Below are 27,229 nucleotides of genomic sequence, written 5' to 3' on the forward strand. Positions count from 1 at the left end.
TGTGATTCTCAGGAGGGTCCTTGAGCCTGCCTCAAAGTACCTCCTCTTTTACTGGTGTTCTGGGCCCTGTTTACTGCACTGCTAATAGCTTCTTGGGGAGCACATCCCTATCCTTGTCCTGGGTCGTTTAGCCCAAAGGTGGGATGGTTTAGCCCAAAAGTGGAGTCCTTTAGCCCGAAGGTGGGATGGTTTAGCCGGTGTGCAGCAGTCAGTTTTAACACAGCGGGCAGGGGGTTGGAACTAGGTCACCTTGGAGGTCTCTTCCAACCTAAACCATTCTATCACCAAGGTCTAGTTGATTGTATAGGGCTGAGTGCTAGATTAGATTGCATCATCTTGGAGGTCTCTTCCAACCTAAGCCATTCTATGACCATGGTCCAGCGATGGGCTAGGGCTGGGTGCTAGGTTGGACTGGATGATCTTGGAGGTCTCTTCCAGCCTCACAGATTCGGTGAGTCCATGATTCATTCTGTGAGCGGTCTGGGGAGGGCAGCAGGGCGCACGGCGCTCCTCGGGCCGCTCGTACCCGACGTGCAGCTTCGGACTTGGCTTTTAGCGATCTTCTCATCGTGCCTAGGCCGTTTCTAGGCAAATTTGTTCTGCCTTGGCAGGCAGCCGTTCTGCTTTCTCTGCCCTCGCCGCCCTTTCCCTGCCCGCAGGCACCTCCGAGCGCAGCAGGGACGCGTTCCGCCGCGCCCGCTCCCCCGGGGACGCTGGCCCGGCCGCTCCGCCCGCCGCTTCTCGGCGCCGCTACACGGGGAAGGGGCTAGGCACCAGCCCCGGGGAGGGTCTCACCCCGAGGACGCGGAGCTGTCCGCGCCGCCCCGGGACGTGCGGTGGATCGCGGCGGAACGGATCCCCGCTCCGAGCGGGCAGGGCTGGCCGGGGGCGGCGGCGGCGGCGTCAGCATCGGGCGCGGCCAATGGCTGCGGCTCGGTCCCGCCCCGCAGGCCGGGCCGGGGCAGGAAGCGGCCGGGGCACGGCTGCGGGCCGCTCGGGCAGGGTCGCTGAGGCCGGGGGCCGCCATGCGGCGCCTTTAAGAGCAGCCCCGAGCCTGCGCGGCGCCCCTCCGCCTCTCCGCCGCGCTCCGGCCGCCATGGGCTCGCCGCGCCCGCGGGCCCCCGCGCTGCTGCTGGCGGCGGCGCTGCTGCTGCTGGCGGCCCCGGCCGGGCTGCGCGCCGCGCCCGAGGAGGAGGCCGCCCGCAAGAAGGAGCCTGCGCCAGCGCCGCCGGCCGCGCACGGAGCCGAGCCGCGGGCCGAGGTAAGCGTGGCGGGGCCGGGGCCGCGCCGGCTGCCTGTCGGCACAGCCTCTCCCCGGCGGCGGGCGGAAGCGGCGCGGCCCCCCCGCGGCGGCTGCATGCGGCGGAGCGGTGCGCGGCCTGCGGAGCGGTGCGCGGCCTGCGGAGCGGTGCGCGGCCTGCAGGGGCCTCGGCTGTCGGGGGCCAGCGGCCTCCGGAGTGCCTCTCCGCCCGCAGCAAGAGGCTTTAGCGGCACCTGCGGTCTGGGGCTTGTTTTATGCTGCTAGAAGGGGTAAGGGATTTAGGTCGGGCATGAGGAGTGGGCCAGGGAGTCCTGGAGTCACAGAACCAAGCAGGTTGGCAGAGAGCTCCAAGCTCAGCCAGCCCAGCCTAGCACCCAGCCCTGCCCAACCAACCAGACCATGGCACTAAGTGCCCCAGCCAGGCTTGGCTGCAACACCTCCAGCCACAGCCACTCCACCACCTCCCTGGGCAGCCCATTCCAATGCCAATCACTCTCTCTGACAACAACTTCCTCCTCACATCCAGCCCAGACCTGCCCTGCCACAGCTTCAGGCTGTGTCCCCTTGTTCTGTGGCTTGCTGGGTGTCAGCAGAGCCTAACCCCAGCTGGCTACAGCCTCCCTGCAGGCAGCAATGAGCTCTGCCCTGAGCTGCTAGATCCAGAAACACCCAAGTTAAAGGTGACACAGAAACACAACAGCCCTCCCAGAAATCAGAGTCCCCAGGAGAGGCTCCCAACCACCCTAACACCTTCTTTCCACCCCTCTATCTTATCCCAGAGCCTGCCTTACGTGCAAGGTGAGCTTGGAGGATCAGCAAGGGGGGTTAGAAGCAGCAGGATTAGTTACACAGAAGCAGCTCAGGGAGAGACACAGGCTCCCAGAGACACACAGACTCTTACCTGTGTTTGTGCCCTTGCTTTTATCCATCTCAGCCAGCCTGTGAGTGCAGCAGCCATCAGCACTGCTTCCCTTCACAGCCTAGCATCTCATTTCTCTCATTAAACTATTCCAGTTAGCCTCAAACCAGCACCAAACTGAATCATCAACCCCGGAAAGTTGCAGCACAGCTAAAAGCAGAGTGCTGGGAAGGGGCCCTGTTAAAACACGTTGGAAGTGTCTCTGCCGAAACAAGCTTGCTCAAGCCTCTTTCTGCTCAAGTGAGCATCGGCTCCCTCTTGTGGGTCTCGCTTCGGGCTGTAGCTGTCTTAAACCCGTGCAGAAGCAATCAGCTGCAGTGAGCAGGGTGAGGTCTGGGAGTGTGCTGGTCTGGTTTGACCACTGGAAAATCTGGAAGCTGCTTTGCCACAAACACAGAGCAGGTACCAAAGGGAGCAGAGGGAAAGGAAGCGGTGAGAGCTTTGCACAGCTTTTTGGTGCCAAGGGTTTCATGGAATCATAGAGCCAAGCAGGTTGGAAGAGAGCTCCAAGCTCAGCCAGCCCAACCTAGCACCCAGCCCTGCCCAACCAACCAGACCATGGCACTAAGTGCCCCAGCCAGGCTTGGCTGCAACACCTCCAGGGAGGATGTGGAGCACAGAATCCCCCAATGTGATCTTTGATCACATTGGGGGATTCTGTGCTCCACATCCTCCCTGGGCAACCTGTGCCAGTGTCTCACCACCCTCACTGCAAAGAACCCTTTCCTAACATCCAGTTCCAGTCTCCCCTCTGCCACTTCAAACCCATTCCTCCTCCTCCTCTCATTCCCAGACCTTGTCAGTAGTCCCTTCCCAGCCCTCCTGGAGCCTCCTTCAGCTCCTGCAAGGCCACTCCAAGGTCTCCTCCAAGCCTTCTCCTCTCCAGGCTGCACAGCCCCAACTCTCTCAGCCTGTGCTCACAGCAGAGCTGCTGCAGCCCTCTCAGCATCTTGGTGGCCTCCTCTGCACTGGCTCCAGCACTTCCATGTCCTGCTTGTGCTGGGGGCTGCAGAACTGCCCCCAGGACTGCAGGTGGGGTGTGAGGAGAGCAGAGCCAAGGGACAGAATCCCCTCCCTTGCCCTGTGCCCACACTGCTCTTGCTGCAGCTAGCACAGGGTCTCCTCAAAGCAATTCTTAATGCTTCTTTGGTCAAGAGCATAAAGTAAAGAACAGGTAGAGATCAAGGCTGAAAAGTAACAGTGTGAGGGCAGCAGTGTTGGAGCTGAACTGCAGCAGCTTTTGCCATGGGTGCTGTAGCAGCGGTTCCTGGGCTCTGGCAGTGCTGAAGTGCTCCTGGTAAGTGCATGAGCTGAGCTGCTTGCTAAGTGCCTAGCCAGCAGTTTGAGGTAGGCAGCAGCAAGTAACTAGTTAACGGTGACCAATCCTGTGTGCCTCAGGCACACACTGCACAGGATGCGGACAGGAGGCAGGCGCAGGGAGCTCAGCGCTTGCACCAATCAACTGTCCCAGCCTAATGAACCATGGGGGTTGTGTTGTTCCCTACAGAAGGGCTCCTCTCAGGTGGCTCCAGTTCACGTTGTCAGTGAAGAGTCTGCCGACAAGACCAATTTGGGCTTTATCCATGCGTTCGTGGCTGCTATTTCGGTCATCATCGTGTCCGAGCTGGGGGACAAAACCTTCTTCATCGCGGCCATCATGGCCATGCGCTACAACCGCCTGACCGTGCTGGCTGGGGCCATGCTCGCCCTCGGACTGATGACCTGCCTATCAGGTTAGCCCCGCTCCTACCCCTCTCTTCCCCACGCCTCTTTTCCCCCTCTCCTCCCCTCTCTCCCCTCCCCTTCCCTCCCTCCCCTCTCTCACCCCTCTCCTCCCCCTCTCTCCTCCCCCTCTCTCACCCCTCCCCTCCCTCCCCCTCTCTCACCCCTCCCCTCCCTCCCTCTTCCTCCCCCTCTCCCTCCCCCTCTCCCTCCCCCTCTCCCTCCCCCTCTCCCTCCCCCTCTCCCTCCCCCTCTCCCTCCCCCTCTCCCTCCCCCTCTCCCTCCCCCTCTCCCTCCCCCTCTCCCTCCCCCTCTCCCTCCCCCTCTCCCTCCCCCTCTCCCTCCCCCTCTCCTCCCCCTCTCCTCCCCCTCTCCTCCCCCTCTCCCTCCCCCTCTCCCTCCCCCTCTCCCTCCCCCTCTCCCTCCCCCTCTCCCTCCCCCTCTCCCTCCCCCTCTCCCTTTCCCCTCTCCCTCCCCCTCTCCCTCCCCCCTCTCCCTCCCCCCTCTCCCTTCCCCTCTCCCTCCCCCCTCTCCCTCCCCCCTCTCCCTCCCCCCTCTCCCTCCCCCTCTCCCTCCCCCTCTCCCTCCCCCTCTCCCTCCCCCTCTCCCTCCCCCTCTCCCTCCCCCTCTCCCTCCCCCTCTCCCTCCCCCTCTCCCTCCCCCTCTCCCTCCCCCTCTCCCTCCCCCTCTCCTCCCCCTCTCCTCCTCTTCTCCTCCCCTCCTCTTCCCCCCCCTCCTCTCCCCCTCCTCCCCCCTCCTCTCCGCCTCCTCCCCCTCTCCCCATCCTGCGTTCCTCAGCAGACCTTGCCTGCAGTTCAAAGTCAGGAGGTAGGTAGATGTAGATTTGGGTTTCTGCTTGGAGAAGAGTGTGAAGGTTTTCACAGATTTAACCAGGTTGGAAAAGACCTCTAAGATCTGAAAAACCCCAATCAGTTTTGCAAGCAAACATCTCCTGGCATGCTTCTGAGCTAACAGCAATGTGCAGAGGGCAGAGACAGGTGGGCAAGCCCCCTGAGGAGTCTGGTGCAGTCAGACCATTATTTCCTGCTCTTAAGGGTCTGGATTCTGCTTTGGCCAAGCCCTGGGGTTCTACGGACTGGAGCCCTTTGACAGGGAAAGCATTAATGAGTTAGGAGTTCAGGAAAGATGTTGAGGTGCTGGAAGGTGTGGAGAGAAGGGCAGCAAGGCTGGGGAGGGGCCTGGAGCACAGCCCTGTGAGGAGAGGCTGAGGGAGCTGGGGGTGTGCAGCCTGCAGCAGAGGAGGCTCAGGGCAGAGCTCATTGCTGCCTGCAGCTGCCTGCAGGGAGGCTGTAGCCAGGTGGGGTTGGGCTCTGCTGCCAGGCAGACAGCAACAGAAGGGGACACAGCCTGAAGCTGTGGCAGGGCAGGTCTAGGCTGGCTGTGAGGAGGAAGTTGTTGTCAGAGAGAGTGATTGGCATTGGAATGGGCTGCCCAGGGAGGTGGTGGAGTGGCCGTGGCTGGAGGTGTTGAAGCCAAGCCTGGCTGGGGCACTTAGTGCCATGGTCTGGTTGGTTGGGCAGGGCTGAGTGCTAGGTTGGGCTGCCTGAGCCTGGAGGTCTCTTCCAACCTGCTTGATGCTGTAAGTGATCAGCAGAATGAGGACAAAGAGCTGCTGGAGGGAGGCCAGAGGAGTTGGGGGGGTGCAGCCTGCAGGGGAGAAGGCTCCAGGGGCACCTCAGAGCTGCCTGCCCAGAGCTGAAGGCAGCCTGCAGGAAGGCTGCAGAGGGACTTTGCATCAGGGGCTCTAGAGACAGCCCAAGGGGCAATGGTTTGGAGCTGAGGCAGAGCAGGCTGAGAGTGGAGCTGAGGAAGGAGTTGCTGAGTGTGAGGGTGCTGAGAGTGTGTCCCAGGCTGCCCAGGGAGGCTGTGGCTGCCTCCTTGCTGGGGGTGCTGCAGGCCAGGCTGGATGAGGCCTTGAGCAGCTGAGTGTAGCTGAGAGGTGTCCCTGGGCATGGTGTGGAGGTTGGAGGAGATGAGCTCTGAGCTCCCTTCCATCCTGAGCTATCCTGTGATGGATGCACACCCAGCTGGCTGATCTGTGCCTAGTAGGTGTAACTTGCAGAAAGTATATTTCTGACTTGCTCTGAGAAATGAGAAGATGGGGAGGAGACACTGTCCTAGATGTAGTCATTAGCAGGAGCAGAACTAGCTGGGACACAGCATGACTAAGCTGGCATGGTTTACAGCTGATGGTTTCATAGAGCCAAGCAGGCAGGAAGAGAGCTCCAAGCTCAGCCAGCCCAACCTAGCACCCAGCCCTGGCCAACCAACCAGACCATGGCACTAAGTGCCCCAGCCAGGCTTGGCTTCAACACCTCCAGCCACAGCCACTCCACCACCTCCCTGGGCAGCCCATTCCAATGCCAATCACTCTCTCTGACAACAGCTTCCTCCTCACATCCAGCCTAGACCTGCCCTGGCACAGCTTCAGGCTGTGTCCCCTTCTTCTGTTGCTGGCTGCCTGGCAGCAGAGCCCAACCCCACCTGGCTACAGCCTCCCTGCAGGCAGCTGCAGGCAGCAATGAGCTCTGCCCTCAGCCTCCTCTGCTGCAGGCTGCACCCCCCCAGCTCCCTCAGCCTCTCCTCTTCATGGCCTGGTTGCAGTAGAGCAAGACTTGCACAGTCTTTGACAGGGAAGGTTATTGCTGTGAGTGACTCTTGACAACAGCAAGGCCTCAGCTGTGCCTTCCTTTCATGAGCACTCAGGGATGGAGTTCTCTGCACTGTTGTCACTGCCAGGACTAAATTAGGAGCTGCTGTAAAGCTAAAGACAAAATATTTCTGTGTTTGGCAGTGGGTATTTGAATTGCAGACTTCACCAGCAAGGATTTCTTAGAAGTGGGACAGAACCCAACTGTGGTGCACTACTTCTTCCCCTGACTGCCCCCTTTGCTCTCCTTGCAGTGCTGTTTGGCTATGCCACCACGGTGATCCCTCGTGTCTACACATACTATGTGTCAACAGCTCTCTTTGCCATCTTTGGCGTCAGAATGCTTCGAGAAGGCTTGAAAATGAGCCCAGATGAGGGGCAGGAGGAGCTGGAGGAAGTTCAAGCAGAAATCAAGAAAAAGGATGAGGAGGTAAGTGCTGAATTGTTGTGTGGATTCTGGCTGCGGGAGCGGTTGTGGCCGGCGTGGAGCTGCGGTGTGGCAGCTGCCCTGTGTGGGGTGTTCAGCTGTGCCTCTGACAGGCTGACACACGCAGGGGTGGGAGATGGGACACAAGTGGTCCCTGGAGGCTGTTAAAAGAGGTCATTCCAACTCTGTGGCAAGCTTGGCTTTGCAGGGCGTTCACAGAATCCACCAGGTTGGAGTCATGGAATGACTTAGGTTGGAAAGGACCTTAAAGCTCATCAGTTCCAGCCTCCTGCTGTAGGCAAGGACACCTTTCACTAGAGGAGGGACCTCTCAGATCATCGAGTCCAGCCTCTAATTAACCCTTCTAATTAACTAACCTATGGCACTAAGTGCCTCATCCAGCCTCCTTTTCAACACCTCCAGGCATGGGGACTCCACCACCTCCCTGGGCAGCCCATTCCAATGCCAATCACTCTCTCTGACAACAACTTCCTCCTCACATCCAGCCTAGACCTGCCCTGGCACAGCTTCAGGCTGTGTCCCCTTCTTCTGTTGCTGGCTGCCTGGCAGCAGAGCCCAACCCCACCTGGCCACAGCCTCCCTCCAGGGAGCTGCAGGCAGCAATGAGCTCTGCCCTGAGCCTCCTCTGCTGCAGGCTGCACACCCCCAGCTCCCTCAGCCTCCCCTCACAGGGCTGTGCTCCAGGCCCCTCACCAGCCTTGCTGCCCTGCTCTGGACACCTTCCAGCACCTCAACAGCTCTCTTAAATGGAGGAGCCCAGAACTGGACACAGCACTCCAGGGGTGGCCTGAGCAGTGCTGGGCACAGCAGGATGTGCCTCACAACTCACAAAGGAGATGCAGGGAGCCTGAGACTGAGCAGGGACTCTCTGCAGAGTGTGCTGGCACTTTGTGTTTGATGCTGGGGGTTTTGACTTGTTGGGTGGGTTTGCCCTTTTCTGGGGGGAGTGTGGGGGAGAGGAGTGTGGGGTTTTTTTTCATTGCCAACCAAAATCTTGCCTCTGCTTTTATTTCTTTTTATGGTCAAATGGATCAATGCTGAGATTGAGACTTGCAGCAAAGACCTTTGTTGTAGCAGCTTCCTTGACAGCTGAGGCCTGTCTAAGGAACAGTGTGGAAGGTTACTTCTTTTAAGTAGGTGTTTTTTTCTTCCATTGCTCTAATCAAATCCTCATTTGGGAGCCTCCCCTCGGGAAGAGAGGGATCTCTGCATATAAACAGCAGGAAAGCATTGGTCCTGCAGCAGTTAGTGCCTGAGAGCACTGCAGACACTGAATGTCTGAAGTGCTTCACTTAGCTTGTCCACGCTGACGTCTCTAACCTTGTGCTTGCTTTGTTTGTTTTTCCCCTTCTCCTTCCCAGCTTCAGAGAACTAAACTGTTAAATGGGCCAGGAGATGTGGAGTCGGGGCCAGGCACCACAGTACCTCAGAAGAAGTGGCTGCATTTCATATCCCCCATCTTTGTTCAAGCCTTTACTTTGACGTTCCTAGCGGAGTGGGGCGACCGCTCCCAGCTCACCACCATAGTGCTGGCTGCCAGAGAGGTGAGTGCTGCACAGGGGCTGCTCCTCTCCCTTCTCTGCCCTGCACACAAGGAAGCAAGGCAGACAGAAGGCTCTGGCAGGGTGTATCAGCTTCACACCTGCTGCCCTGCTCTGCCTCCTGATCTGTTGGGAGGCAGCAAAAGGGAAAAGGATCTGGGGGTCCTGGTGGGTGGGAGGGTGAGCATGAGCCAGCAATGTGCTCTGGTGGCCAGGATGAGCAATGCCATTCTGGGGTGCATTAGAAGGGCTGTGCTTAGCAGGTTGAGAGAGGTTCTTCTGCCCCTCTGCACTGTGCTGCTGAGGCCACATCTGCAGTGCTGTGTCCAGGTCTGGCCCCCGCCCAGTTCAAGAGGGACACAGAACTGCTGTAGAGAGTCCAGCACAGAGCCACAGAGGTGCTGGAGGGAATGGAACAGCTCTGTTAGGAGCAGAGCCTGAGGCAGCTGGGGCTGTGCTGCTGGGACAGGAGGAGCTGAGAGGTGACCTCAGCAGTGGTTCTCAATGTGTGCAGGGTGAGTGGCAGGAGCTGGAGCCAGGCTCTGCTGGGTGATGCCCAGGGACAGCACAAGGGGCACTGGGGGGCAGCTGAGGCAGAGGAAGCTTCATGCAAACAGGAGGAGGAATTTTGTCCCTGTGAGGGTGGCAGAGCCCTGGCACAGGCTGCCCAGGGGGGCTGTGGAGTCTCCCTCTCTGGAGATATTCAAGCCCCACCTGGCTGTGCTGCTGTGTGATCTGCTCTGGGTGATGCTGTGTGGCAGGGGGTTTGGACTGCTTTGGAGGTGCCTTCCAGCCCCTGACACTCTGATTCTGTGCTCCATCTGTGCCAAGACCCCAAAATAAATACACTGCAGCTCCATGTGGCTCCCACAGCATAGTTATGTGTTTGGGACTGCAGAGGCATTCCTGGAAGCAGTGGTTGTGTGTGATGCAGGTGGACACCACTGGGATTGCTTGGAGGGCTCAGAGCTGTTGCAGAACACATTCTTTGATCTGTGTGGTCGTGGTCTTGGCACTTTAAAAGGAGATCTTCATCCCAGCCAACTTAGAGCTGTTAAAAAGATGCCTGTCAGGGTATAAAGCTGAAATAACCTCTGAACTGCTTTGCAGTAAGCCATCTGTGAGTGAAGTGCTCATCAGCATGATTGGAGTGTGCAGAACTCTGCTATATTTGAAGGCAATTGAAGGCCTCCAGTCAGCCTTTAATGAAGCTGAGTAGCCTGTCTGTGCTGTGCCATGCAGTTTACAGCCTTCCTCTTTCTCTCAGTGCACTTTCAGACCTTCCCTAGGAATAAATCAGTGCTGTGTCATGAAGGAGGCTATGGTCTGTAGGAGCCTCCTGTCTGGCAGTGCAGGGGAAGGCTCTCAGAGGTAGCAGGGCAGAGAGCAGCAGCAGGAGAGGGTGATCTCATTGTTCAGGCAGCTGCCTGCTGATGTGGAAAAGGAGGAGTCATTCCTGGCTCTTCCCCAGTGTTTGTGTGGTGCCAGGGGAGCTCCTTAAGGTCAGCTTCTTGCAGGTGCTTTGCGTTTGCTGTGCCCCGTTGGGAAGTGGCCACCAGACTGCCTGCTCTGCTTGGTGGAGTACTGAGCTACTGCAGGCAGAGGGATGCTGGCTTTAGTTTAGTCCATGAAGTGTTTGTCTCAGTGCCACAAAGCCACACACTGCCAAAAGGGAGCTGGAGATACCTTGGGCTGGTTTTCACTGTCAGTGAGGTGTCACAGCCTGCATCCTTTTGCCTTTCATCTAAGGGATAGCTTTAGTGTTCCTGAGCTAGGGTAGGGTGTTGGAACTAGATGATCCTTGTGGTCCCTTCCAACCCTGACTGACTCTATGGGTGCATGATTCCTCTGTTCCATAATGCAGTCAGACAATTCTCTCTCTGTAAAGCACTAAGATGCCTGTCAGAGGCCTTACAGAAATGCTTCAGAGGGAAGAAGTTGTCTCTCTCTGGAGACTGGAGCAGGGTAAGGCAGCTGTGGCCATGCATTCCTCAGGGCAAAGAAAACAAACCACTGCCTGACTGTACACTGAGTGCTGTCCACCCTGCCACAACAAACAAACAGGGCTCCTTGGGAGGGAGGAAAGGCAAATCATTTGGCTCTCACTGCATGCAGGGTGAGCTAAGTCTGTCCTCATGAGCCTAGACCTGGCAGCAGTCCTGTTTAACTCAGCTTCACACCTTAGTAATCCTAGATCAAGCAGGCTGGAAGAGAGCACCCAGCCCTGCCCAACCAACCAGACCATGGCACTAAGTGCCCCAGCCAGGCTTGGCTGCAACACCTCCAGCCACAGCCACTCCACCACCTCCCTGGGCAGCCCATTCCAATGCCAATCACTCTCTCTGCCAACAACTTCCTCCTCACAGCCAGCCTAGACCTGCCCTGGCACAGCTCCAGGCTGTGTCCCCTTCTTCTGGTGCTGGCTGCCTGGCAGCAGAGCCCAACCCCACCTGGCTACAGCCTCCCTGCAGGCAGCTGCAGGCAGCAATGAGCTCTGCCCTGAGCCTCCTCTGCTGCAGGCTGCACACCCCCAGCTCCCTCAGCCTCTCCTCACAGGACTGTGCTCCAGGCCCCTCCCCAGCCTTGCTGCCCTTCTCTCCACACCTTCCAGCACCTCAACAGCTCTCTGCAATTCAGGAGCCCACAACTGGACACAGCACTCCAGGTGTGGCCTGAGCAGTGCTGAGCACAGGGGCACAAGAACCTCCCTTGTCCTGCTGCCCACACTGCTCCTGAGCCAGCCCAGGATGCCATTGGCTCTGCTGCCCACCTGGGCACTGCTGCTTCCTCTTCAGCTCCTCTCTCCCACCACCCCCAGCTCCCTCTCTGCCTGCCTGCTTTCAGCCACTCTGGCCCCAGCCTGCAGTGCTGCTTGGGGTTGTTGTGGCCAAAGTGCAGAACCCTGCACTTGGCCTTGTTCAGTCTCATCCCCTTGGCCTCTGCCCACCCATGCAGCCTGGCCAGGTCCCTCTGCAGGGCTCTGCTACCCTCCAACAGCTCCACAGCTGCTCCTAGCTTGGTGTCATCTGCAAACCTCACTGATGTTGGATTTAATCCCCTGCTCCAGATCATCACTGAAGACATTGCACAGGACTGTGCCCAGCACTGATCCCTGGGGCACAGCACCAGTGCCAGCTGCCAGCTGCATGTGGCACCATTCACCACCACTCTCTGGGCCCCACCCTCCAGCCAGTTCTTGACCCATACCAGAGTGACCTCTGTGTAGGAATTGTTCATCTGTTCAGGGAAAGAGAAGAAGCAACTCAGCAGTGTCCTCCAGGGTTGGCTTGGGCTCAGCTGCAGCCAGCTCCTGCAGACCGCATGCTGGAGGAAGCCTCTGTTAGCTTCCAAGGGTGGCCCCAGGGCATGGGGAGGAAGCAAACTCCACCCTCTGCCAGTAGAGGCTGTGCAGGTAACTGCTGACCAGAGGAAAATGGGCAATTCCAGCAGCTTTGGGTCCTGGAGGCAGTGTGTTGTGCTGGCACACCTCTGCTTCCAAGCTTGGTGGTTTCCTGCCTGTCCTCTGCTTGGTGCTTGCCAGGTTTTCCTTATTAGCTTAAACACCTGGAGGTGTTTGAGGCCAGGCTGGCTGAGGCTGTGGGCTGCCTGCTCTGGGGTAGGGTGTCCCTGGGCATGGGAGGGGGTTGGGACTGGCTGCTCCTTGTGGTCCCTTCCAGCCCTGGCTGATTCTGTGCTTGCTGGTTTGGTTCTTTTGGGCCAGGCAGTGTTGGCTTTTCCTTCACACCATATCACCTCTCAGAGAGCTTTGCTGTCTGCCTGGTGCAGATTTCCTGCATTCCTCATGTGATGGCAGCAGCTTTTGTCCCCTTCTCTTCCTCCTTTTCCTCCTCTGCACATCTCTGAGAGTTTCAGCCCTTGAAACTCTGCAGAGGGTTCAACTCCCCCTTTCCCCCATTGATCTTTACACAGCAGAAAGTCACTCTCCCCCCTTGCTGTAGGCCATTAAAAGATTGCTTATTATCCTCTGCACTGCCATCCTGCAGGGTTTATTAGCCTCTGCACTCCTGTCTTTGGATGACTGAGGGGGCTGGGGGCAGGGTGTAAAGGTGTGAAGCTGGGCAGCAGAGCCAGGATGTGTTGGCTGCTGCAGGCTTTCATTTGCAGCTCATGGCTCTGCCTTTCTCTCTGATTCTGGTGGTGTTCTTTCAGCTGCTGCATGCTGTGTGCAGCACCTGCCCCCTTCTCCTCCAGAGTGGCTCAGTTGTTCAAGCACAGCAGAGCAGTTTCTGGCTCTGTGTTGAAGAACTTGAAGCTGCTTCTTGGCTGGAAGGTGCCACATGCTCCTGTGGTGGTCAGCTTTAGGTCTGAGCTGACCTCCACTAGCACTGCTCCCAAAGGCTGTGATGGGTTAGCAGAGCTGGGGGGAGCCCAGGGAGAATCCTGCCTGCGTGGCAGTGTGCAAGCAGGGAAGCAAGGCCTTGCTCCTTCACAGCAGCAGCTTAGCATAGCACTGGTGGCTTTGCAGCTCTTCTGATGTCTCCCTTGTGTGCCTTTTCCCCCCTCAGGACCCCTATGGCGTGGCAGTAGGAGGCACAGTGGGACACTGCCTGTGCACTGGCTTAGCAGTGATTGGAGGGAGGATGATAGCACAAAAGATTTCTGTTAGGACTGGTAAGTGAAGCTCACTGCAGGAGTGCTGGGCACAGCCCTTGCTTGGGAACAGCTCTTCTGGAAACATCTGGAAAACCCCAGAACTTTAAGGGGGGGCTGCTGGGGGGGGGGGGGGGTGTCTTCCATCCCTACACCCCACCACCACCCTGTATGGACTGAAGCCACACAGGGTGCCCAGGGCTGTGTGTCCATCCTGTCTGGCAGGGTGTGGGGTCTGGCCTTAGTGCAGCTTCATGTAGAATCATAGAATGGAAGCACAGAATCAGTCAGGGCTGGAAGGGACCACAAGGAGCAGCCAGTGCCAACCCCTGCCATGCCCAGGGACACCCTACCCTAGAGCAGGCTGCACACAGCCTCAACCAGCCTGGTCTCAAACACCTCCAGCCATGGGGCCTCAACCACCTCCCTGGGCAACCCCTGCCAGCCTCTCACCACTCTCCTGCTCAACAACTTCCTCCTCACCTCCAGCCTCACTCTCCCCACCTCCAGCTTTGCTCCATTCCCCCCACTCCTGCCACTCCCTCACAGCCTCAAAAGTCCCTCCCCAGCTTTTTTGTAGCCCCCTTCAGATGCTGGGAGGCCACAAGAAGGTCCCCTGGGAGCCTCCTCTGCTCCAGCCTGCACAGCCCCAACTCTTTCAGTCTGTGCTCACAGCAGAGCTGCTCCAGTCCCATGCAGGGCCTGACTGAGTGAGGACACAGCTGGACACAGGTGAAGCACATTTTAGCTGCCTTGTAGGAGAGCAGAGCAAGGAGGTGCAGTGTTTTGCATAGTGGAGAGAAGAGAAACTGCCCCAGTTCTGCGTGCAGAACTGCAGGTGACCAAGAGCTCCTAGTGGCAAGTTGTGGCAGCCATCCAGGAGCTTTAAAGGTTACTCTGAGTGGCATCATTTCATGCCTCTGTTCCTCCTGTCACACCTGCTGTCAGTAACAGGAAGGAGCTGCGAGGTTACCCTGGCTTGTTTGTTTTCCCTTAGGCGAGGTTTCAGTTTGTGTCAGCTGTGATGTAAGATTTCCTGCTCCCAGGAGGATTCTCTGCAGCCACTTCCTCTAAATACTCAGAATATTTCTGCTGTGGCTGCAGAAGCTGTGAAAGAAAGAGAAAACCTCCAAACCTTCACCACAGAAGGGGAAAGCTGCATTCTGGTGTGTGTCTGCTCGCCAGGGGAGCTGGTGGCAGGGAGCTAATCAGCAGTGATTTACTGTGCTCCCAATAAGCTCAGTGCAGGTCTCTGGCTGCAGGAGCAGCCTCCCTAGGTTAGTCCAAAGATCCATCAGGCTTACTCAGAGAAGGGCAGGAGAGCTGTTGGCAGTGCTGCTTGCCTGGAGTGCTGTCCCAGCCTCTAGCAGGTTGTGGTGTGGCTGTTGCAGGGAGCTGAGTGGTTCTGCTGCTGTCTCTTTCAGTGCAGTTACCTAACCTCTGCCATAAATGAGACTTACTTTGTCACCCACAACTGATGGCTGTGGAACAGGCTGCCCAGGGAGGGCTCAGGTGAGGTCTTGAGCAGCTGAGTCTATTTGAGAGGTGTCCCTGCCCATGGTGGGGAGGTTGGAGTGGATGAGCTCTGAGGGACTTCCAACCTGAGCCATTCTGGGATGCTATGAGACAAGTAGGTCCTGCTCTTGCCTCCTCTCATCCCTTTCCCTGCCTATGGTGGGGAGATTGGGGGAGATTGTCCCTGAGGGACTTCCAACCTGAGCCCTTCTGGGCTCTTATTTTCCCTCCCTAAAGCCACATACTCAGCAGGTGTCAGCCTCAGGTTTTCTCCAGCTGAAGTGCTAAAAGACAGACAGCTGCAGCTGGACAGCAGGCTGGGCCCCTGGTGCTGAGCTAGGGCAGAAAGCTTCCTTCTAAGGTCCAGAATCTGTCCCTGTGGCTGCAGCTGGACAGCAGGCTGGGCCCCTGGTGCTGAGCTGGGGCCCAAGGGCACTGTTTGCAGCAGACACTTCCAGGTGAGGTGGCCCAGGACCCAGACACTTAGCAAATGCAGGCGGTGGCGTGCAGGGTGCTGTGGCAGCTGTGCTGAGGGGCAGTGCCTGAGCTGTTTGTGCTTGCTTTGCAGTGACAATCATAGGAGGCATTGTCTTCCTGGCCTTTGCATTTTCTGCACTATTTATAAGTCCAGACTCTGGGTTTTAACCTCTTCCATCACTGCAAAAGAACCGAGGATCGGAAGCCTCCAGCCAGCTGTCCCTCTTGTATATACTGTACAGAAGTGGAGTGAAAGGAGCACTGAAGAGGAGACACTGAACTGTTTCTAGCTGTGGCTGCTGGGACTGGCACATCTCTGGACATCCTCTGCACTGGAGAGCTGCTCCTGGCCTGGTTTGGTGCTCCTTTGGTGCCTGCTGCCCTGGTGGGACCTGCGTGGCAGTGTCGCTCGCAGCACCTGGCCCAGCTGAGCTGTGAGGGGCTGCTCTCCTGAGCACTGGGGGCTCCCCTTCCCCTGCTCTGTTACACGTGGCCACCTCTCCTCCTCCCTCAGAGGCTGACTCTGAAGGCTTCTCCCAGCAGGCACTGCCTTCTTCCACGTTGCTCAGCAGAAGGTGTTGAAGCTGCTGGCTTTTGCCTCCGAGGACTTCATTCCCAGGGTGTGCCTGAGGCTGGATCATCTTAAGCTACGCAAGCAGCCTGGGAGCAGCTCCTGCACCACTGAGGGGCTGAGCCAGCTACAGGTTTAGCAGCTGAGCTGGGAGGGCAAACTTTGAATCAGGGATTTTTATCAGCAGCTGGATGTGTGGTGATTTACCAACCCACCCTGCTCAGTATGCAGTGTCTGGAGCTGAGATCACTCCACCTTCAGTATGGTCCAACCTAACCATGCCCTTTCTGTTCCCAGATGATGGGAATTCTTAGCTTCAGCTGTGTTCCTGGGGTTCTTCTTTTTTAGGAGTAGAGATGTAATCTGGGAGAGTATCAATAAAACTCTGTCTCCATTTGGGCTATTTGGGGTTTGAAGGCTCCCCTAATTCCTGCCACAAAGGTTCACTCACTGATTGTGTCCTTCAGGTAAGGAAAGCTTCTGCATTTCCTCTGGATGTTGAGAACTGGCAGCATGACAGAGACTTGGAATGATGGAGTCCTAGAATGGCTCAGCTTGGAGGGGAGCTCACAGCTCCCCCACCCTGCACCATGCCCATGGACTCAGCTGCTCTCAAGGCCTCATCCAGCCTGGCCTGCAGCACCCCCAGCAAGGAGGCAGCCACAGCCTCCCTGGGCAGCCTGGGACACACTCTCAGCACCCTCACACTCAGCAGCTCCTTCCTCAGCTCCACTCTCAGCCTGCTCTGCCTCAGCTCCAAACCATTGCCCCTTGGGCTGTCTCTAGAGCCCCTGATGCAAAGTCCCTCTGCAGCCTTCCTGCAGGCTGCCTTCAGCTCTGGGCAGGCAGCTCTGAGGTGCCCCTGGAGCCTTCTCCCCTGCAGGCTGCACCCCCCCAGCTCCCTGAGGCTGTGCTCACAGCAGAGCTGCTCCAGTCCTTGGATCACCTTTGTGGGCTGCACAAACAGGGGGCTTCTTTCTCAGCTCCTCAGTGCTGGTTTGGATTGAGTGCTGAGAGCTGCTCAGTAGCACCACAGAAGTTAAAGTTTCTGCTAATCTGAGCCTGCCTTTTATTGAGGCTGAAGCAGTCTGAGTATGACAAATGAGAGCATTCCACGTGCAGCTCACAGAGCAGTTCCTCACCCTTCTCTTCAGTCTCTCCACCCAGAAAGCCTCCTGATGCCACATTGCTGCAGCTGCCTCATGCCTGCGGTGCTCAGTGGAATGGAGCAGGCTGCAGCGTCTGGCTCCACAGCTCAGTGTTGCTGCCTTGGCCTGGAGGAGGGAGGCTGCTGCTGGCTCTCCCACTGGTGAGGAGCTGCCTTGCTTTGGTGGTGAGTGTTTCTCGGGGGGACTTGTGCCCATTTGTGGTTTAGCTTTGGGGTTTTGCTCCTTTGAACCTGCAGCCTCTTCTATCCCACAGCCTTGGAAACCTGCACTCAGTGCCTGGAGTGGTTCCTCTCGGGAACTGTAGCAGAGGTCATGCTAAAACAGGGCAGGAACAGGGAACCCAAAGTGGGGAAGAGCCTGGGCTTAGAGCTCTTTACTGCTCTTGCATTAACCAAACTCGGTGCTGCTGGACCAGAGGCTGAGCAAAGCTGAGCAGGGTTTGTGCATGAGCAGAGCAGGGGTGGGGCAGAATTGATGGAGGTGCTCAGGCTGTGGCAGCGTCAGCAGGCACCTTGGGAGGGCAAGGAGCTAACTGCTGCTCTTGCTTCTGAGGCTGAAGTAGGACAGCAGCAGTGCTGCAGCTGCTCCTGGGCAGGTCGGAGGAGCCATGGCAGGGCTGGCACTGCAAGCTCCTAGGGTTTCAAGGTGCCAGAGCAGGCCTGGTGCTGTGCCGGTGGCTTCGGAACTACTGCTGGCCTGAGGCATCCTGCAGAGCCACTTGCTGGCTGCTGAGGGCTTGGGGGAAGGAGCTGGGCAGTGCCCCAGCCAGCCACGCAGGAATTAGTGCATCGTTACCATTAAGCACAGCTGATCTTTCCCCTCCAAGTGGGGGCAAGCATGGGGCTTGCATTTTAGAGTGAAAGGAACACAGAGGCTTGATTGTGCTGTGCCGTGTCCTGTTCTGTAGCTGGAGAATGTGAAACAGCAACGAGTGCTCAGCCAGGGAAGGGAGGGCTCTGCAGGTCCTTGCATCTGCCCCATGGGCAACTGTGCCACAGGGTCCCCTTCCATCATGCAGATGGCTTCAGCTGCAGCCAAAGCAGCCTCTAAAGCAGGATGGTGCACCTCTGATAGCAACCTTCACAAGGAGGCTGCTGGACCACTGCAACAGGCTGCCAGGGAAGTGGTTGAGGCTCCATCCCTGGTGAAATGCAAGGTGTGGCTGGACAGGGCTGTGGGCAACCTGATCTAGTGGAAGATGTGCCTGCTGAGTGCAGGGGGTTGGAGTGAATGGGCTTTGGAGGTCCCTTTCAACCCAGAGCAGTCTGTGCACACAGTGGAGCTTTGGAGGCACAAAGGTCTGCAGCTGCTCCTTTTCAGATGAGAGACCCAAACTGGAGAGGATGCCCTGGGACAGAAGAGCTGTCAGCAGCTCTGAGTGTGAAGCAGGAGCTTGGCTGCAGGTGGTTGTTTCTGCAGGTGCCTGTTGCCAAGCCCCAGGTGAAGCCTGTCTCATGACCCTGCCTGTGGCAAAGTGCACTCAGTGAAGGCTAAGGGAGCCTCTAATCTTCTGGGCTGCCAGGACAAAGTTTCCAAAGGGAACCCATTGACCCAAAGTGCAGCTCCAGCTCACAAACAAGCCTCTTCTGCCACAGGCAGGGCACCCTGGGCTGGGGCTTGGCCTTTGGCTCTAGGCACCCTTAGGAAAAGTCCTCCTCCAGCCTTCCTGCAGGATCCCTTCAGGTACAGCTGCAGCCTGCACTTATGGCTGCAGGCTTTGGCTAATCCTCACTGAGCCACAGGATGGGCTGGGCTGGAAGGGACCTCCAAAGCTCATCCAGTCCAAACCCCTCTGCACCCAGCAAGGACATTCTCCACTAGATCAGGCTGCCCACAGCCCTGTCCAGCCTCACTTTGAACATCTGCAGGGATGGGGCCACAATGACCTCCCTGGGCAACCTGTGCCAGCACCCTCAGGATGCAGAACCTGTTCCTAACGCCCAGTTTAAACCTCCTGTTCTCTGGTTTGAAGCCTTTGCCCTCATCCTGTCATCACTACAGGCCTTTGGAAACCCTGAATAAGCTTTTCCAGCTCTGTGCTGTGTCCTGTAGCTCTGCATTTCCTCTGGCTGGGGCACTTAGTGCCATGGTCTGGTTGGTTGGGCAGGGCTGGCTGCTAGGTTGGGCTGGCTGAGCTTGGAGCTCTCTGCCAGCCTGCTCGTTTCTATGATTCCATCTCTGTGCCTGCAGCTCTGCATTTCCTCTGGATCGCCCAGAGTGCAGCTGCAGTTGGCAGAGGATCCAAGAGGGCCGAGGCAGTGGCTATGGAGCCTGCTGGCAGGGCTGGGGAGGCTTTTGTTCTGTCAGCCTGCAGCAGCTGCAGCGCTGGGGCCTGAGGCTCCGAGGTGCAGCTAACCTTTGCCTTGCCGAGCTTCAGTTTTCATGCACGCACTGGGGGGGAGTTGTTGCTAAGCTTGCCCCTGAGCTTCAGGTGTGGCAGCAGCTGAACTTACAGCTCCTCTTCTTGCTAAGTCTATGGAAAAAGAGGTTGGCAGTGCCAAAGTTCAGCCTGAGGAGAGCTGATAACTCCTGCCTGCTGCGCGGCTTATCGCTGCTGGGCGGTGACTGAGCTTTAATTACAGCCACAGCACTCCTACAGCTAATTGTGGTTTAATTGCGGGGCCGCGGGGGAGGGGGCTGCGGGGGATGCTCAGCTTGCACAAGTGGTGTGCGGCTCCCGGGATCCTCACCTGGGCAGCTCTGGTGCCCTGGCAGAAAGCAAAGGGCTGCAGGCTGCCAAACTGGCTGAGCAGCTTTAGCACTGGCTGCAGGCAGGCAGCGGCCACTGCAGGAGTTCCTCCCTCCCCTCCCTCCCCGGCTTGACCACTCAATGAATTTCAAATGATTGTTTACCCTTTGGTGAGTGCCAGAACAAAAAGAGCAGGGAGAAGGCTCAGAGCACCCTGCCAGGTTACCTGTTCCGTACAAGCTCTTCACAGCAGGAGCTGCATGCTCCCGGGAGCTGGGCTCACAACTAAGTGCAAGGCTCTGCTGCCTGGCTCCGTGAGCCAGCTGTGACAGCCAAAACGTGCTCGACAAGTCAGCAGCAGCAGAAAGACCCAGGGAGGGGAGCTGAAGGAATTGGAGAAGGGTGAGGGAAGAGCCATGCCTGATAAAGCCTCCTGTGTGCATCCAAACAGTGCAGTGCTGCTCCCCCTGCACAGCAGGAACGGGACACAGGAGATACAGAATGGCTCAGGCTGGGAGGGAGCTCAGAGCTCATCTCCTCCAACCTCCACACCATGCCCAGGGACACCTCTCAGCTACACTCAGCTGCTCAAGGCCTCACCCAGCCTGGCCTGCAGCACCCCCAGCAAGGAGGCAGCCACAGCCTCCCTGGGCAGCCTGGGACACACTCTCAGCACCCTCACACTCAGCAACTCCTTCCTCAGCTCCACTCTCAGCCTGCTCTGCCTCAGCTCCAAACCATTGCCCCTTGGGCTGTCTCTAGAGCCCCTGATGCAAAGTCCCTCTGCAGCCTTCCTGCAGGCTGCCTTCAGCTCTGGGCAGGCAGCTCTGAGGTGCCCCTGGAGCCTTCTCCCCTGCAGGCTGCACCCCCCCAGCTCCCTGAGGCTGTGCTCACAGCAGAGCTGCTCCAGCACTTTTGTGGTCTCCTCTGGCCTCCCTCCAGCAGCTCTGTGCCCTCCTCGTCCTGAGGCCACCAGACTTTTGTGTCCTTTTCCTGCTGGTGCCACCAGACCTGTCCCCGGTGCCTCCATCTGCGCCCAGCAGCAGCCGGAGGCTGTGCGCACGCAGGCAGGAGCTGTGTGAGGTGAGCCCAGGGCAAGGCAGGAGTGGGACAGGCAAAGGAAAGGGGAGAGGGCAGAGACTGGCAAAGAGAAAAGACAGGGAAAGGGAAATAGAGCAGTGGCTTTTACTGAAAGCTCACAGGTCACTGGCAGGGGAGGGGAGGGAAGAGAAAATCGACACTGAGCAACTCCTCACGAGTGGGTTCTGGGGCAGAGGAGAGGGAGACTGGAGGGAGAGTGTCTTGATAACAGTGCTGGTAAGGATCAGAGAGGCACTTAGTGCCATGGTCTGGTTGCTTGGGCAGGGCTGGGTGCTAGGTTGGGCTGGCTGAGCTTGGAGCTCTCTTCCAACCTGCTTGATGCTACGAGAGCTTCACCCTGGAACCCGCAGCAAACTGACATCAAGCGACCGGGAGCTGGGGGGGGGGGACCAAACCCAACCCAACTTTTAGAACCTTAGAAGCTACCAAAAATCTTTAAAGCTAATAACAATAAAAAGTCGAAATTTTCAAGGAGTTACATTTATTCAGTTAAAAAAAATTGACAGTTAGTAAATGGTCACATGAACACCAGGGAGGTGGCTTCTACAGCTCCTGACGGCACTAAAGGGCTCCTTCTGGTTGTCTCTGATTACAAATCTTAAATGCCAGAGAATTAAAACAAAAAAAAAACCCACCCCACCCCCCCAAAAAAAACCCCAAAACAACAAAAAAAAAGGAGTTAATTAAAAGAATAAAACACAACCCCCAAAGTGAAACCCAAGACACTGTGAAAGCAACGCTGCTGGAACAAAATAAAGAGCCACAACTTCCAGCTGAGAACTCTGCAATAACCAATTGCCTTTGTTTTTGTTGTGGTTGGGGTAAGCTCTCTTGTTAAATAAACCCAACGAGGACCAACTGCTTTCAAAGCAGCCCCAGCTTTGAAGCCCCCTCCCCAAAAGTGCCTGCTCCAATCATTTCCCCCATTGATTGTCTGTGAATGCAGCATCTCTCAGTCTTAGCTGGGGAGAGCTCCAGATTAGGCCACGCAGTATCTATAGAGATATATATATATATTTTATTCAGACACAGTGTTTTGTGTTTCCCCTCCCCTCCCTCCCTCCCACACACCTCCTCTTTTGCTGTGTGTGTTACTTAGGTACAATTTGAAGAGCATTCTCATGCTGGCAAAAAGAATGAACCCAACTTCATCATGCAGCTGACGCAGCCCTGAAGCGTAAAGCAAGAGGCTAAAAAAAAAAATCACCTGTGGAACAAAAATAAACCACCAGGGCAAGGAATGTAGTGTTCAAAAACCAGTGACAGTGACAACCACCCAAGGAAATAAAAACAAGCAACCCAGCAAGGGCCTGTGGACAACCAAGACAGGTCCAAATCCTCTCTGCCAGTCGTCTCCTCTCCCATGATTTATTTAACTGAGCTCTACCCAAATCCACTCCGCTCGACTTCGACTTCTTTTTATTTGGTTTTTTTGTTTGTTTTCTCCACCAGGGATAAGTATAAAAATAAAAGGTTACTTATTAAAACTAGTCTCTCTTTTTACTTCTTTTTATTTTATTTCCCTTTTAACCAAAATAACCATTTCCCAGCCCTCTCTGACCGACTCTACGAGCTCGCTGCTGAGAGCTGCTTCCCGAGCGAGAACAGCCTCTCGGTTCGGCGGCGCCGCCTAACACCCAACGTGCACCAACACAGACACTCAGACATACAGACACACAGACGTACACTCAGACAGACATACAGACACACAGACGTACACTCAGACAGACATACAGACACACAGACGTACACACAGACACTCAGACATACATACAGACACACAGACGTACACTCGGACACACGGACACTCAGCCCTAAAGCCACTCAAAATGATACCTGGGTTAAAACAAAACTCGCTGAAAATAGACCTCGTCTCCTGAATCCACTTCAACGTTTTGCAAAGGCCACACAACTTCCAACCTCCTTCAGGCAAAGCAGAGCCCTAAGGGACACTTGGAATTCACTGAGCGGGCAAAGGAGCCCTGGGATGATTTTCTCTCTCTCATAGGCTCAAGCGTGCAGCTTAAAGCCTCCCCGAAGGAAGCCATCGCCAGCCCCCCCCTGCCCCTGGCCGCACAAGACACTAAGCCAAGCGGCTGCATCTGGCACTCTGGAGCCTCAAAGGATCCCCACATTTGCCAGAAATGCCTCTCTCCCTTGACACTTCTCTGCCTGTTCGTCCTCCGTGCCCCTCTCCCCTCCTCCCACCCCCGCCCTCCCCTGCCCACCCCCTCTGGAACAGTTTCACTGACTACAGCAATAGACCATTTGTCAAAGAGGCTGTTCGGTAAAGTGCTTGTTGGTACTCGCCAAAAGAACGACGCCAAGAGAAAGTGCTATGGAATCTTTAGAGCATTCGGTGTGTGTGTGTGGGTATTCCCCCCCACCCCCCCCCGTGAAAGAAACCTGCCTGATAGAGCTTTGATTGGTTTGTACGTAAAGCTGAGCTTAACCCGAGCTCACCCACGGCTCCTGGGTTACTACGGTTTGGTGTTTGGCAGCGGGCGAGGAGCCCGCGGGCGGTGGTGACGCTGGGACCGTAGTGCAGAAGGGTGACGAAATGGAAGGCATATGGAGAGCTCCTACTAAGGATCCTTTCCTATTTACATACAAATATAATATATATTAAATATCATATAAAAATAGCTATATTCTTTTTCTCTGAAGTTATCCTAGAAGCCTTTCTTCAGCTCCTCACCCACACCGCAGGCAAACGACCTCCGTCCCCCTGCGCTCCGAGCGGCCGCGGCGCCTGCGGCACCCAGCCCCTGCCCTGCGCGGCTGCCACCCTCTCCTCAACAGGCTCCTTCCCTGGCAGAGCTGCTCTGCCACGGCCTGCAGCATCGCAGCACTCCTGCCCCGAGGTGAGCACCCTCGACGGCAGCAGCTGCGCAGGGCAGCAGCAGGGCTGGTCAAGGAAGAGGGCACAGAGGCTGCTCCGCTTGCCACGCACAGCAGCTGGCTGGCCCAGCAGCAGGGCGAGCTGCGTGCTTGGCACCCTGCACTCAGCTCTACCTCCTGGCTGCTGGCAGCAGCAGGAACCTTCCTGCGTTTTTCCAGTTCCTTGGAATGCCCTCAGCTCCTGCGCCTGCTCTCACCTGCTGGCAGCTCCGCAACCCGAGGGACCTCTCGCTGAGGTTACCAGAAGCTCCTCGGTCAAAGCATTCCCCTCTGTGGCTGCCTTTCAGCAGCCGTTTGCTATCGGCAGCATCTATCTGGGGTCTCCCCCAGCGCAGCCTTGTAAGCCAGAGCCCTATAGCGGCAGCACGGCGGAGCAGCTGGGGAGGAGGTGAAACGAAGCTTTAGCACAAAGCCGCAGCACTACCTGGCTGCCATCTCTACTTGCTGTGACTCTAATAGCTTCAGAAGCCTACGTCCCCATGTTCAACAGCTCTAACAGCACGATTAAAGCTCTCCCGCTTCTCTTCTTGGTTTAGTGCTAAATTATTCTGGCAATTGGTTTAAAACAAAACAAAAACCATGACCTAAGCTCTTTTCTTTTAAGCAAAGGTACTGACAGCTCAGCCCCCTAGGCAGTGCAGCTTCCCTTAGGAGCAGGTGGGATGGCATGGCAGGGGCAGCAGAGCAAGGCAGGACCTCTGCACACAGAGCTTCGCAGAGCAGGTTTCTGACAAGCCCAGAGTGGCAGAAGCCCCTCTGGAGGGGAAGCTTCCCCTTGCTAGGTTTGCTATTGGCACCACTCCTCACTCCAGGCTGCTGGAGGCTTCTTGCAGCAAAAGCCACCCAACTCTCTTTGGTACTGAGCTTCTCACCACCTCCCTTCCTCGCTCCCTGCCCTGCTTTTTGGTGCCAAGCTCCTGCTGTGTAAGCGGGGAGCAGCAAAGCTGTGGGGGGCAGGACACGTGGGGAGGCAAAGGCCAGCCTGAAAACCTCACCGGGCTAAGCGGGCACCACCTGCCTGGGTTTGGTTCATCCAGCAATACAATCAGCCTGCTGCAGAGCAGAGAGCAGTCCCTCACCGCGGGATACATTCACGCAGCTCCTCCTCGGGATTCAAGGTTCATCCAGCTTCCTCTCCCTAGTGCTAAACTGGTTTGTACTGGTTCTGTTTGTAAGGATCAGACCTATCAGCATTTACTCCTTTCCTGCTTTAGTTCTGGTTTCCACAAACTAGTACCATGGAAAAAAAACCTACTCCACATTTACTCCTCACAGCACATCCTGTCTGTTGGAACTTTCTGGTTTGTCTTAATAAAGTGAAGTTGCCTTCTGAAGTCTTAGTGCAGTGACCCCTCTTCAATCGACAGCCTGGTAGTGTTCCATGCAATCAGCATCTCCCCCTGTCCACAATCCGCTTAAAAACAAAAGGCTATGAAAATGATTTAACCCCCCCCCAGAAAAAAGCCCCAAAAGCAAGACCCCCTCCCCAAGCTTAGGATCCCTCCTCCCTCCTGCAAAAGCAGCTCTTAGCCTTCCAGGTTTGGGTATTTGTTATCTAAAAGGGTTTTCTTTTACCTTCAAGGTCTGAGATCTGAGAGACTTCCTCTGTTTCTGGCTAGTGTTTGACTGGGGGAGGGGGGAGAGCACCACTCGGAGATGCTGCTCATGGCCTCAAGCTCAGACCAAGCGTTAAAAGCAACACAAAGACAGAGAGAAGATTCCTGAAGCAGCTACACAGGTTTAGCTGACAATGGACTAAGACTTCAAAACTGGAAATGGTTTTACAGATTCAAGACATTATAATTCAAGATGCTCAACGTTATCACCTGAATTAAAATCAAGGCACTATGGGCTTGGGGTTTGTGGTTGTTGTTAAAATGACCCTGAATTACTTCTGACTTAATTTTGTTGTTGTTGAAACCCCAAACTATGGGTTTGGGTTTTTTTTGCTGTTGTTAAAATGACCCTGAATTAATTCTGACTTAAATTTGTTATTATTGAAACCCCAAAACTATGGGTTTGGAGTTCTTGTTGTTGAAATGACTTTGAATTAGTTCTGACTTAAGTTTTTGTTGTTGAAACCTCAAACTATGGATTTGGGGATTCTGTTGTTAAAATGACCCTGAATTAGTTCTGACCTAAATTTGTTGTTATTGAAACCCCAAACGATGGGTTTGGGTTTTTTGTTGCTGTTGAAAAGACTCTTAATTAGTTCTGACTTAATAATTTGTTGTTGTTGTTAAAATGACCCTGAATTAGTTCTGACTTAATTTGTTGTTGTTGAAATGATCCTGAATTAGTTCTGACTTAAATTTGTTGTTGTTGAAATGATCCTGAATTAGTTCTGACTTAATTCTTATTGTTGGAACCCCCAAACTATGGGTTTGGCTTTTTTATTGTTGTTGAAATGACTCTGAATTAGTTCTGACTTAACTTGTTGTTGTTGAAATGACTCTGAATTAGTTCTGACTTAAATTTGTTGTTGTTGAAATGATCCTGAATTAGTTCTGACTTAAATTTGTTGTCATTGAAACCCCAAATGATTGGTTTGGAGATTTTGTTGTTGTTAAAATGATCCTAGATTAGTTCTGACTTAAATTTGTTGTTGTTGTTGTTAAAATGACTCTGAATTAGTTCTGACTTAAATTTGTTGTTTTTGAAACCCCAAATGGTTTGGAGATTTTGTTGTTGCTAAAATGACCCTGAATTAGTTCTGACTTAAGTTTTGTTGTTGAAAGCCCAAATGATTGGTTTGGGTTCTTTGTTGTTGTTGTTGTTGTTGCTGTAGAAATGAATCTGAATTAGTTCTGACTTAATTTTGTTGTTGTTGTTCAAATCATCCTGAATTAGTTCTGACTTAATTTTGTTGTTGTTGAAACCTCAAACTATGGAATTGGAGTTTTTGTTGTTAAAATGACCCTGAATTAGTTCTGACTTAAGTTTTGTTGTTGAAACCCCAAATGATTGGTTTGGAGATTTTGTTGTTGTTAAAATGATCCTGGATTAGTTCTGACTTAAATTTGTTGTTAAAATGATGCTGAATGAGTTCTGACTTAATTTTGTTGTTGTTGTTGTCAAAATGACTCTGACTTAGTTCTGACTTAATTATTGTTGCTGAAACCTCAAACTATGGATTTGGGGTTGTTGTTGTTGTTAAAATGACTCTGAATTAGTTCTGATTTAATTTTGTTGTTGTTGTTATAATGATCCTGAATTAGTTCTGACTTAATTTTGTTGTCATTGAAACCCCAAATGATTGGTTTGGAGATTTTGTTGTTGTTGAAATGATCCTGAATTAGTTCTGACTTAATTTTGTTGTTGTTGAAACCTCAAACTATGGAATTGGAGTTTTTGTTGTTAAAACGATCCTGAATTAGTCCTGACTTAAGTTTTGTTGTTGAAGCCCCAAATGATTGGTTTGGAGATTCTGTTGTTGTTAAAATGATCCTGGATTAGTTCTGACTTAAATTTGTTGTTGTTAAAATGATTCTAGATTAGTCCTGACTTAATTTTGTTGTTGCTGAAACCTCAAACTATGGATTTGGAGTTTTTGTTGTTAAAACGATCCTGAATTAGTCCTGACTTAATTTTGTTGTTGTTGTTCTTAAAATGATCCTGAATTAATTCTGACTT

At 55.0% G+C, this 27,229-nt stretch overlaps 1 protein-coding gene and 1 long non-coding RNA gene across 2 annotated transcripts; both read left to right on the plus strand.

The window, feature by feature from the left end:
* Positions 1-894: 894 nt before the first annotated feature.
* TMEM165 (transmembrane protein 165) lies at positions 895-16,139 on the plus strand. Its single transcript, XM_064149292.1, has 6 exons — positions 895-1,261; positions 3,688-3,913; positions 6,828-7,003; positions 8,383-8,565; positions 13,089-13,194; positions 15,257-16,139. The coding sequence occupies exons 1-6, from the start codon at positions 923-925 to the stop codon at positions 15,331-15,333; spliced, it is 1,107 nt and encodes a 368-aa protein (XP_064005362.1). The 5' UTR covers positions 895-922; the 3' UTR covers positions 15,334-16,139.
* Positions 16,140-17,077: 938 nt separating this feature from the next.
* On the plus strand, positions 17,078-22,185 carry LOC135178376 (uncharacterized). Its single transcript, XR_010303488.1, has 2 exons — positions 17,078-20,677; positions 21,795-22,185. It is a non-coding gene; the product is annotated as an uncharacterized LOC135178376 (long non-coding RNA).
* Positions 22,186-27,229: the final 5,044 nt, after the last annotated feature.

Source organism: Pogoniulus pusillus, chromosome 9 (assembly GCF_015220805.1).
Source record: "Pogoniulus pusillus isolate bPogPus1 chromosome 9, bPogPus1.pri, whole genome shotgun sequence".
Lineage (NCBI taxonomy): Eukaryota > Metazoa > Chordata > Aves > Piciformes > Lybiidae > Pogoniulus > Pogoniulus pusillus.

Excerpts from the sequence above, each read along its gene's own strand:
- TMEM165 (XM_064149292.1), top strand. The coding sequence starts at position 923 with ATGGCTGCGGCTCGGTCCCGCCCCGCAGGCCGGGCCGGGGCAGGAAGC. Across the intron at positions 1,262-3,687 it reads GAGCCGAGCCGCGGGCCGAG|AAGGGCTCCTCTCAGGTGGC; the intron begins GTAAGCGTGGCG and ends TGTTCCCTACAG. Across the intron at positions 3,914-6,827 it reads ACTGATGACCTGCCTATCAG|TGCTGTTTGGCTATGCCACC; the intron begins GTTAGCCCCGCT and ends CTCTCCTTGCAG.